Source organism: Rhinopithecus bieti, unplaced genomic scaffold, assembly GCF_001698545.2.
Source record: "Rhinopithecus bieti isolate Rb0 unplaced genomic scaffold, ASM169854v2 scaffold_12189, whole genome shotgun sequence".
Lineage (NCBI taxonomy): Eukaryota > Metazoa > Chordata > Mammalia > Primates > Cercopithecidae > Rhinopithecus > Rhinopithecus bieti.
In genome coordinates this window covers 59,010-72,327 of record NW_016807086.1, presented here as the reverse complement: position 1 = coordinate 72,327, position 13,318 = coordinate 59,010, and the positions used below count along the sequence as shown (strand labels likewise).

The 13,318-nt window shown below is 33.2% G+C and overlaps 1 protein-coding gene across 1 annotated transcript in view; it reads right to left on the bottom strand.

Moving 5' to 3' along the window:
* Positions 1–13,318, bottom strand: part of LOC108534654 (multiple C2 and transmembrane domain-containing protein 1-like) — a gene marked incomplete at its 5' end in the record, with an annotated part of 262,224 nt that overhangs the window by 220,838 nt on the left and 28,068 nt on the right. Inside the window, 2 exon segments of the mRNA XM_017880123.1 lie at positions 9,717–9,881; positions 12,461–12,499. Coding sequence (XP_017735612.1) covers positions 9,717–9,881; positions 12,461–12,499 — 204 coding nt within the window.

Here is a 13,318-nt window from a genome sequence, read left to right as displayed (position 1 = left end):
AATACATCATACTTAAAAATGGAGATAATTCCTGAACTCATCTTGGGTGGATGTTATCTATGGTTGAGTTGTTCAGCATGTAAGTGCTTCAGTACAGGATTCCATTCTTATTTTAAAAAGTCAGTAACTCTTCTCCTTAGCCTTCAATCTTCCTTCACACACACTTTTGCTTGACCTGACCAGAAGGCAGTACTCTGACATAACTTCTAAATTGCTTTGTATTTTTCTATGTACTCTTCTTTGCCCATTGTGACCTTTTTCTTGATTTTTATATGAAGTATCTTGGCATGTTCCAGGCTTTTCCACTTAAAATATATTTAAATTTCTCTTTGATTCACTGCAATGTTCTTGTAAGGTGGTTTGTTCAATTAATTCTTTTACCAGAGTCTGTAAGTCTACTCAAAGGAGATAACTAAAAAGAAACATAAGCACGCTAAATATTTGAAAACACTGCACTAAGTTACCACCTTTAAGTGAGAAGTTAGTCTTTAATACAATTTTTACTTAACTTGATTCTCATAATTTTTATTGTTTTCATGAGAAACATGGTAATTGTCATATCCACCGCTTAATATTTTTTATCCTAAGATAGTGTTTTGATGAATAACAAATGTTATGCTTTCGGACAATTAGACTATCCCTGTACACAGTCTTTTCTTTCCATTATTTTGCTCTCAGGAAAATTAAGATATAGCAAGTAGCCCTGATGTTCCAGATGAGCAAGTTTTTACTAGGATGTAGTTTCACTCAGTGTAAATCAGTTGCTATCTCTTGGACACATGTATTGATCTGTATAAATCCTGATAGGAATTTCTTTTAAATCACATCCTGCTTAACCCACAAAGCACATGTATACTCTTCATGCAAGATTTTATCTGAGTTATTTAGATATTTTGCATATCTGAAAATGTCCCTGGGTAACCTCCTTTCATATACATCTCCTCTAAAAGTTCATCAGAATAACAATATTGCTGGGTAAAGAGCAGTGGGGTCAATTAGTTATCAGAGTGACCTTTGAATGTGACTATGGAAGACAATACTCAAACAAAGTAGGCTTGGTCACTGATTTTCTGATTTTGTAAATGGCATATCAGACACAGCAGTCTCATGGCTCTTAAACACATCCATCCATTGGTGGCTAACACAGCTGCTGAAGAAAAGGGTCAAATAATGCAAGAAGAATTTGAAAGGGTGTCAATCAAAAATAACAGGTTAAGGAACAGCTTTATTTATACGAAGTATCTTTATTCATCATAAACTCAAAGAGGGACTCTACTGCTCTTCAAAGTTCTTCAAAATATTTATTTGTATGGCATTCAGAGAGAGAGAGAAATATTGTTTCTGATCATGCCATCTGGGTATCTCAAGGCAATGACATCAGTTTGATGGACCTTACTTTCCTCATTGGTAAAACAGATGACCCCTAAAGGTTCTGCCTATATGACCCAAGTCATTTGTCAACTGTTCATTGTCATAGGCCGAGAGAAGACATTACCACCAGGCCTTGGATACAAGAAAGCTTGCTTATTTTTAAAGTTGCACATTTGTTATTCTAGGATCAAAGAGTTCAAGAGATTGAGAAAGGTTATTAAAGAATATTTGAGGATGAAAACAACCAAATGGAAAGTACTGGTAAGTGGAAAACTTGGAAGTAGCAAAGAAGATCTTGAGAGCGCCACTTGAAAGGGAAACACTTGAAAAACTATTAATTATGAAGTTGGTCCTGGTGACAAATCTTCATTCACAATGACCAGTGTGCACATTTGCTGCACATAGAACAAGTTCAACCCAGAGCACCCCCAAATTCTACTCTGAAGAAGTGTGCCATTTCCTTTTTTTTTTTGAAACAGAGGTTTGCTCTTGTTGCCCGGGCTGGCGTGCAGTGGCACAATCTTAGCTCACTACAACCTCCTCCTCCTGGGTTCAAGCAATTCTCCTGCCTTAGCCTCCCGAGATTACATGCATGCGCCACCATGCCTGGCTAATTATTTAGTAGAGACGGGGTTTTGCCCTGTTGGTCAGGCTGGTCTCAAACTCCTGACCTCAGTTGATCCACCCGCCTCAGCCTCCCAAAGTGCTGGGATTTACAGGTATAAGCCAACGGGCCAGGCCAGTGAAATAGTTTTTGGATAAAGCCGTCATTTAAAGTCATGGAACAATTTAAAAGCACTAATTCTGTGTGTTCCGGGACAATGCATGAACATATAAGAGGAATTATTATTTCAGCAAAGTACAGAGTAACTTCAATGAAGGCAGCCATACAGTGTAAATGAAGAGGGTATAATTACTAAAATAAACTCACAACAATAAAAAGCTGCAAAAAAAAAAAAAAAAATGTGCGTGCATTCAAGCTGGTAAGGATGAATAAATGTAGCTTATACTTGCTCACTGACCAACACATGACTTAATCTGGTACCTGCCAGTCTACTTAAGAGACCCTACAGCAAATATTAAAGTTCTAAAGAAAACAAACGTAGTTTTCAATCATGAACAGTTTGAGAGCCAAGAAAGGAAAATGGCCAGGCCCTAAGAGTGTAGCATTTTCATTGCAATATCTATTGTTACATTAAGCATATACCAAGTGTGAATTTTCAAAGAAAGAGGAACATTCTTAAAGGAAAGCAGTAAGTGCATTAGTAATAAATCGTGCTGTGCATAATGCAGAATTAGAACAGAGAAAGAAATGGATGGTCATTATGAGGCTGTTATGCCTTAAACATCAAAGAGTAAGTTAAATTGAAATGACATTTAAAACAAGTTATCTGTGAATCATCATTTTGTCTTTATTTAAATCAAAAGAGTTGCTGTTTTCTAAATTATAGGATTTCTTTTCAAAGAAAGAGCACTGATTAGTATATATCTAGGACAGAATTCTAGTATAGATCACTGTAACAGAAGTAAATATTTTTCTCAAACGGAAATGGAGCAGAAAATTCTAATCTCATTTTACAAGAGAGGAAAGAAAGAGCCCTCATGGACCTTCTAGATGGCACAATTATATTCCCAGAGAGTCCCTGAGACTCTAGCTTCTCAGAATTTGGAATAAACTTAGTTTCATAAAATGACTTCAAAGAAATATGTTCAATTTATGAAGTTCTTAATTTTACAAGTATAGAAANGACTGCAGAAATCTTATATATAAACACGCACCTAGTCAAATTTGGTTTAAATTTTACAAAAAAAAAATCCAAATTTTATAATACAATTAACAAATATAATAAGTGACTTAGTTAACTGAAGTTCCCTGACCATAATTTTAAAAAGAAATGAATACTGAGAGAGTTGGCTATTGGACTAAAAGCAATACAGTGGATTCAAGTAGAATAGTTTATTACTTAATCCTCAGACTTTTATAAAGGAAACCAATTCAACTTTGGGAGATAAAAAAATAGCTATCCATTTTTAAATAGAATATCTAAATTACATGCTTCCCATAAACATTAAAACTTTGCATTCTGTCTCTAGGTGTCAGTTATGATAAAGTTTCAGTAAACTGATGACAGTTATGGGAAAGTATCAATAGTTGACACTGTGATAAAGAGGAAGCACTTTTGCAACTTCCTTGATTGTTCTATGATTTTGTGTTAGCAATTAAGATTTTGGAGGTGAGGTGGGATTTATGATGATCAAGATTTAGGACTTAGGCTTCTCTTTTAAAATTTGAGAAACAAAAATATTAGCCACATTTAGATCCACTGAAGTCCCCAGGCTGTGCTTTTCATGCCATGTTTAATTACTTCTGTCATTCATCAGCTAAAATTTATATTTCATTTTACAATCCATGTTCTCATGTAAATTTAGGCCTTTATTTCAGAGGAAGCAATTTAATTTTCTTGTGGACCCCTGTGCCATTTACAACAGACCAGCCAAAGCCTTCCTTTCACTAGAGTCTAATAATCATAACAATAACAATAATAAGACACCTGGCATTACAAAATGAGCCCTAAACAGAAGTGGTGATTGTATTATAGAGAACAAGAAAAATAGCACAAACTATTCATGAATTCCAGAGAAAACTTATCTTAAAGCATAATTGTAGATATTTAGTTACGCTTCAGTCTTCACCAAGATAAGAGACTAAGTGAGGCAAAGTGACTTTTTAAAATTGCTCAAAGTATAAAGTACCAGCAAAGGGAAACAGAACAAAAAATAGAAATATCAATTGATAATGGGAAATTATTGAAGTTATTTTGAAAGATGAATTGTTAAACTGTTTCTACTAAGATTTCTAATTTATAAAAGTAGTAAGATGCATTGGGAATATCTTATTTATTTCTGTTTTTGCCTCTAAAAATCTAACATACACTAAGAAAATTTCTCCTAAAAGATAAAAAATCTAATTATGAACCTAAATATTAACCAAATTTTAGACTAAAAAATATAGAAAATAAATTTTTTCCACAGGGAAATAAAACTAAAGGATGGTTTATTTTTTCTAATAAATGCATATAATGTGATTTTTTTCAGCCTTCATAAATCACAGAAATCTTTAAAGTCTTTTTTATCAGCTAGAATAAGGATTAGTCAACAAGTTTTTATAAAAAGTGATATTTTAAAATTAGTCTTAACGTACAGAGCTTTAAACATAACACATACTATTATAATTTGGCAATTCTTCAAAACTCAAAACCTTCACAATTGATTTGAAATTGTGAAGCCTGATATTCAAATGTAAGAGTCAAGTCAGCTAGCATTCCTGATTACAAAAGCATGCTTTCAAAGGAACTCAATTTCCTTTTATCAATACTATTTTGGCCACTTAAGAGATTAAAAAATAAATACACAAACAAATCATTTATATAAACTTTCCTGGTCAGATTGCAATCACTGTTCATCAAAGCCATGGCTCTTGGATGCTTCCATCCTAACAATAAGGATGCCTCACGATATTGACTAAGCTTATCAACTGTTACGTTAACCAGGGCTTTGGAGCCAGGATCCTGACAAAATTATAAATCGTTTCACTGTATACATTTAGGGTCCCTTAAGACCAACAAATCTCTCCCAGTTTCACTCAATTTAATAACTGTCCATCTGTCCATCCATCCGTTCATTCATCCTTCCATCTATCTATCTTGTTAAATTAAAAGGCCATGTAATCTGTACAGCAGCCCTTAGTTCTGTTATCCTGGAACCCAGTTATATTAGTTCTCCCCTTTTAATCGGTCCAGGAAGGATCTTAAGAAACTGGCCGACTCACTTGGTAATACATGCCACCAATGTGAAGGCCACCCAGCGACCACACAATAAACATCCTAAACTTGAAACACAAGCACTGTGGAATTCACCCTTTCACTGAGATTACATTTTGTCCTTTCACTTTGTACCAACTCATCCAGATGTGCTCCAGAAGAATCCACAACATTAAGCCAACAAGAGCAGTCAAATAAATGTAATGCCATTGTCACAGCAAATCCCTGTAGCTATGAATTACAAGATATAAAAAAATTTATTTTATGCCTTTGGGGAAGTATTGCCAAAATAGCAAGGAAAAACCATCTCAACATAAAATTTAATTATAGCTCCATGTATTTTGTGGGGCTCATGAAGTATCTACTGACATTATATTATCTCTGTTTTAAGTAAACTTACTACAAATTTAAGGACTTGGTTACCAGGTGGGGTCAAAAGGTATTCTCTGATAATAAAAATACTCACTGCTATTTACCAGTTGTTCATTGCTGCATTTTGGAATCTCAGAAGTCTTGCTTATGGGTTGATTTTATAGCATTTCCAAATAATACAGATTTTGGAGTACAAACAATGGCAAAGTAAAAATCTTTTAAAATAATTTTATGTTTACTTCAAAAACACCGAGCATATACTTTTTTTTCAAAGATATATGCACAGTGACTAGAAATATGGCACCCAAGAAAAACCATTTTGGTCACTCATAGTTGAGAAAGTCTATGACCAAGAGTTTTCCTTTTTGCTTTTTTAAAAAAATTGCGTATTTATTATCAGGATATAAAGATTTTGTGGAAAGAACTTGATAGTTGCTAAATAATGACTTTTTTCCATCATGTCTAGCTGACTGTGTGAGATACTTAAAGATGTGTTAATCTATTTCTCCACCGTTAGTTAAATTAAAGCACTTAGAGTTTTCGCTGATGCATTTTTAATGTGTCATCCAAGGTGTCAGGTTTAACTACTACGCCCTGCAGACTTATGGAGTTGAAAGTGTTCTCTAGTTTAAATTAATGATCTCCTTGCCAAAAGTCTTATTAAAAATTGCTTCATTCAACCAATGAATAAAGTGTTTTATAGTTCATTAAAATTATGCTAAGTGGTTATAATAAAACTTTATAAAAAGATGTATTATTTAAAAAAGATATAAGCTGTCAAGTAACAGAAGATATGATAATCAGACACTATCACAGTAGTCTGTATTATATTATTCAAAGGATGAACTTTTCTGAAAGAAAAACAATTCTAAACTGTTATTGTCAAGAATATGAATTGCAATGTGTATGTTTTTATATCATCACAATAATATTTCTCATATAATTGAGGTAATTTATTGAAATAAATAATAAGTTTATTATTATCTCACCTTTACCCATTGGTAAATTCATTATTCTAGGTTAAAACACACACATACACACACACACACACACACACAATGTAATGTAAAATCATAATTGCTTACTGTTCGATAGAGCCAATTATTTCATTACATTTTTCCATTTTTGGCTTCACCCCACAAAATGTATTCACAAAATACATATAAATCATCTCTTTTGAGTTCATGAAACTTTCTTCATGAATAATTTAACCTTAGAATAAATTATCAGTGATAAGTTTCTCCTAAAGAATAAAATATTGCAATAATCCAAAGCACTACCATTTCTCTGCTAAAACACATTTTTGTAACGTAAGAGTAACTCTTTCACCTGGATAATTCTTCTGTTGCCCAAGTTTAAGGAGACATCAGTCCCTTTCTTCTTAAAATAACATAATTCTATAACAGCTGAGTGTGGGGCAGAATTCAAAATGTGCNTTGATAATGGGAAATTATTGAAGTTATTTTGAAAGATGAATTGTTAAACTGTTTCTACTAAGATTTCTAATTTATAAAAGTAGTAAGATGCATTGGGAATATCTTATTTATTTCTGTTTTTGCCTCTAAAAATCTAACATACACTAAGAAAATTTCTCCTAAAAGATAAAAAATCTAATTATGAACCTAAATATTAACCAAATTTTAGACTAAAAAATATAGAAAATAAATTTTTTCCACAGGGAAATAAAACTAAAGGATGGTTTATTTTTTCTAATAAATGCATATAATGTGATTTTTTTCAGCCTTCATAAATCACAGAAATCTTTAAAGTCTTTTTTATCAGCTAGAATAAGGATTAGTCAACAAGTTTTATAAAAGTGATATTTTAAAATTAGTCTTAACGTACAGAGCTTTAAACATAACACATACTATTATAATTTGGCAATTCTTCAAAACTCAAAACCTTCACAATTGATTTGAAATTGTGAAGCCTGATATTCAAATGTAAGAGTCAAGTCAGCTAGCATTCCTGATTACAAAAGCATGCTTTCAAAGGAACTCAATTTCCTTTTATCAATACTATTTTGGCCACTTAAGAGATTAAAAAATAAATACACAAACAAATCATTTATATAAACTTTCCTGGTCAGATTGCAATCACTGTTCATCAAAGCCATGGCTCTTGGATGCTTCCATCCTAACAATAAGGATGCCTCACGATATTGACTAAGCTTATCAACTGTTACGTTAACCAGGGCTTTGGAGCCAGGATCCTGACAAAATTATAAATCGTTTCACTGTATACATTTAGGGTCCCTTAAGACCAACAAATCTCTCCCAGTTTCACTCAATTTAATAACTGTCCATCTGTCCATCCATCCGTTCATTCATCCTTCCATCTATCTATCTTGTTAAATTAAAAGGCCATGTAATCTGTACAGCAGCCCTTAGTTCTGTTATCCTGGAACCCAGTTATATTAGTTCTCCCCTTTTAATCGGTCCAGGAAGGATCTTAAGAAACTGGCCGACTCACTTGGTAATACATGCCACCAATGTGAAGGCCACCCAGCGACCACACAATAAACATCCTAAACTTGAAACACAAGCACTGTGGAATTCACCCTTTCACTGAGATTACATTTTGTCCTTTCACTTTGTACCAACTCATCCAGATGTGCTCCAGAAGAATCCACAACATTAAGCCAACAAGAGCAGTCAAATAAATGTAATGCCATTGTCACAGCAAATCCCTGTAGCTATGAATTACAAGATATAAAAAAATTTATTTTATGCCTTTGGGGAAGTATTGCCAAAATAGCAAGGAAAACCATCTCAACATAAAATTTAATTATAGCTCCATGTATTTTGTGGGGCTCATGAAGTATCTACTGACATTATATTATCTCTGTTTTAAGTAAACTTACTACAAATTTAAGGACTTGGTTACCAGGTGGGGTCAAAAGGTATTCTCTGATAATAAAATACTCACTGCTATTTACCAGTTGTTCATTGCTGCATTTTGGAATCTCAGAAGTCTTGCTTATGGGTTGATTTTATAGCATTTCCAAATAATACAGATTTTGGAGTACAAACAATGGCAAAGTAAAATCTTTTAAAATAATTTTATGTTTACTTCAAAACACCGAGCATATACTTTTTTTTCAAAGATATATGCACAGTGACTAGAAATATGGCACCCAAGAAAAACCATTTTGGTCACTCATAGTTGAGAAAGTCTATGACCAAGAGTTTTCCTTTTGCTTTTTTAAAAAAATTGCGTATTTATTATCAGGATATAAAGATTTTGTGGAAAGAACTTGATAGTTGCTAAATAATGACTTTTTTCCATCATGTCTAGCTGACTGTGTGAGATACTTAAAGATGTGTTAATCTATTTCTCCACCGTTAGTTAAATTAAAGCACTTAGAGTTTTCGCTGATGCATTTTAATGTGTCATCCAAGGTGTCAGGTTTAACTACTACGCCCTGCAGACTTATGGAGTTGAAAGTGTTCTCTAGTTTAAATTAATGATCTCCTTGCCAAAAGTCTTATTAAAATTGCTTCATTCAACCAATGAATAAAGTGTTTTATAGTTCATTAAAATTATGCTAAGTGGTTATAATAAAACTTTATAAAAGATGTATTATTTAAAAAAGATATAAGCTGTCAAGTAACAGAAGATATGATAATCAGACACTATCACAGTAGTCTGTATTATATTATTCAAAGGATGAACTTTTCTGAAAGAAAACAATTCTAAACTGTTATTGTCAAGAATATGAATTGCAATGTGTATGTTTTATATCATCACAATAATATTTCTCATATAATTGAGGTAATTTATTGAAATAAATAATAAGTTTATTATTATCTCACCTTTACCCATTGGTAAATTCATTATTCTAGGTTAAAACACACACATACACACACACACACACACACACAATGTAATGTAAAATCATAATTGCTTACTGTTCGATAGAGCCAATTATTTCATTACATTTTCCATTTTGGCTTCACCCCACAAAATGTATTCACAAAATACATATAAATCATCTCTTTTGAGTTCATGAAACTTTCTTCATGAATAATTTAACCTTAGAATAAATTATCAGTGATAAGTTTCTCCTAAAGAATAAAATATTGCAATAATCCAAAGCACTACCATTTCTCTGCTAAAACACATTTTGTAACGTAAGAGTAACTCTTTCACCTGGATAATTCTTCTGTTGCCCAAGTTTAAGGAGACATCAGTCCCTTTCTTCTTAAAATAACATAATTCTATAACAGCTGAGTGTGGGGCAGAATTCAAAATGTGCATAATAGAAAGTGTGCTTGTGGAAAACCAGAATGAGTCTTTTAAAGGATGGTTCTGTCCCTAGAAGAGGAAATATTATAGAATTTATATCTATATACTTGTTTATATGCCATTCAAATATAATGCATACTTTATACATTCTTGTTTTTCAGAGGTAAGTTTAGATGCATTTTTTCCTATGTATTGCTAAGTGGTAATACAATTTACCCCCCCTCCCCCCCAAAAAAAATAATAAGTTAGTCTGAACAGCAGTTAGGATCTCCCTGTCCTCAAGCTGGAGATTCTTCTTTTGATTTCAATAGTTAAACACAACCCCACATTATGTGAGTGCCACAAGTAATAAGATTTCCATTGAAAGAGCCTATTATTAGCAGAAGTATGGTTACAAAAATAGGCAAAGAAATTTCATTACAGAAAGCCAAGATGATGAAAATGACGAGTAGATGCTTAAGGAATGGGAAATTCCATGAGCTGATTCACATTGTATAGTGGGGAGACAGGCATATTTAAAAGAACAACAACTGTGTCAATTTAGCCTTTCTTCCTCTGTAGTTACATCACTTCTGAAAGAAACTAAGCAAAGGAAGAAAAACTCCATACTGGAGAGAATCTCTAACAACACTGGCTATCTTTAAGTCTTTGCTACAAAATTTACACTTCTTAGATTATCTATTCACCACTGACACTCAAAGACAGGCTGCATGCCAAAGCCCTTCCATGAAGATGCGGGAGACCTCATTCTGTAAATCAAGATTCCGAGGAAGAAAATGATCTATGTTTTTATGAAAAATTTACCTTTGAATTTGAACATAGTTATATATGAAATACCCATATTTAAATGTAATGCAAATAAAATTACACCCTATTTCCAAAATAAAAAACGAAAATGTGTACTCAGACGAGAATTTACAAGAAGATTGAAATATTTAGAAAATGATGCATTTTCATAAAACAGTAACATAGTAAAACCTTTAAAACTACACGGTATAGTCCCTTACCCCTTAGTTTCCCAGGAAGCACAATTTACTGGATGAAAAGATTCAGGGAGCAGTTTCAACGTAGCAGAGTGTGTGAAGGAAGGTGGACTAGCTAGTAATTGAAATGTTAAACTTTCCCCCCATTTTGAATTTAACATTGTGCTCTTGTAACACTAATATGGATGAATATGGCAAATGTTTTAGGGCACAGTAAAAAATCTGAATGAATTAGCAGGTGTTCAGTATGTTCTCACAGAAAAAAAAAAATCAAATGAGTTAACCAATTTTACTTCACTTAGTATTCAATATCCCCATTAAATTTTCAAAGTTGAAAATCCCTTAGGCTAAAACCCAAAAGCTTATGTTAACACTGTACTAAATATAATCTGCCAAGTACTCAAACGAGTGCTGTTAGACATAGGAATTCTGTATCTTCAGTTAGAAGCTTGAAAAATGTATCCATTTGAATACATAAATGGATTGCTAATAATAAATATAAACTCCAAGAATTTTAGATATAAAAACAGTAGAGGATAGATGTTTATTATTCATTTTAAATTTTCTATATATGGAACAAAAGTATGTGATACACTTTTACTTAATTTATGTTTAAAATTATATTTACATTTAAATGTACATTTAATTTTAAAGAATAATTTTTTTTTTTTTTTTNTTATTCCCATTTTAATGGGAGTCCTGACTTTTTTGTGAGCCAAATTATTCTTTGATCATTAATGCCATAGGAATTAGGGAGAAAATGTACAGTAAGAGACACTTGTTCAAATAGATTGTCATTACCATAAATATAAAAACATTTTGATATATATATTAATTCACAGTAATAAAAATGACAAAATTAAAGAAACGCTTAGGTAAAAGCATGATTCAATCAGAATGGAAGGAAAAAGATTGTCATGTTCCAGGGTCTAAAAAAATTAGTCACTATTAAAAAGGAATACTGACTCTAAGTAGAAATTTGAGGAGACAAGATTTTACAAGTAAAATCTTTTTTATTTATTTCAAGGTATATTCATATAAAAGTTGTTTCATCTTGACACCTGTGTCCAAGAGTGGCAGCACCACTGAACAAATTAAACGCTTAGTTTATATTTTGCATATCTTACAAGTTGCAAAAGAGCTGGGGCTTAGTAAGTTACAGGAACCATAAACTCCTCTCACTTTATTTCTTAAAGTGAGAAGAGACAATGGGGAAAAATGGTTCTTATTGTATACTGTAAAGATGTAATGATACAGGAATTTATGAGTTTAGAAAGCCTCATACTCAATTTTCTGTGACCCCCCAAAATAAAATAAATTGTGCAAATCTTTCTTCTGTCTGGAGTTGTCCCTCCCCTAGCCTCATCATTTTATTCCTGGCACGAAGCAATTTTCTAGACCCTGTTGCATATATAGTTGAGACCAGATGCTGAGAATGATGTTGAGAAGTGACCAGAAAAATAGTGAAAGAATGATTTGAAGCTATTGATCAGTGTGATTTCCATTTAAAAAAAATCACATGGTTTGCTTAAATTTATGGGGAAAAGTAACAATCGAATAGTATGAAATCTGGTAGCATACTTTGAAGAGATGAGAGAGATCTGGGAAAGCAGATGATAATTCTTCTCAACAAGAAAAGCTGAAAGATCACAAGCTAAGAATTACCTTACTTGATCTTTTCCAACTCTTCCTCATTAGCATTGTCTGTAAATAAAATAAAGCATTTTCATTATCTTTTCACTCAAGTACAGAAGAGGGCAGCCAGTTGTTTTATAGCGGAAACATTAGCCCTTGAAACAGCAAACAGTGCCTGCAGCAATTGTACAACACAAAACTTGTTTTCCACGCACACACGACTAGAGAAACAACTTTAACATTCCAGCAGTCTTTCTGGTGAGAGTTCATTTGATTTATTCCTTTGTTAAAAAAAAAAAAAAAAAAAAAAAATGGGACCAGTACTGGGATGCCTTTACTGACTGAAAAAAACACATGGAGTCTCATAATTTCCAATGGCTCCTTTCGGTGGTGGAGGTTGAGGGTGTACATGACTTGATCAGGTATATAATAACTTTTCTCTTCAAACACATTCAAAATCTTTTGCTTTGGTGGCATTGTAGAATTGTCTCTGCTTCCAGTTCATCTTTAACTACATCAGGGTCTACAGATGCTTTCAATTGAAAACAAATGCTGCATACTGTGATGGCTACTAGTACATTTTCCTGCTAAATGTTTAGTGAGGCCTGGTGCAGTGGCTCACGCCTGTAATCCCAGCACTGTGGGAGGCCAAGGCGGGCGGATCACGAGGTCAGGAGATCCAGACCACCCTGGCTAAGACAGTGAAACCCCGTCTCTACTTTAAATACAAAAAAATTAGCGGAGTGTGGTAGCGGGCGCCTGTAGTCCCAGTTACTAGGGAGGCTGAGGCAGAATGGCGTGAACCTGGGAGGCGGAGCTTGCAGTGAGCCGAGATAGCGCCACTGCACTCCAGCCTGGGCGACACAGCAAGATTCCGTCTCAAAAAAA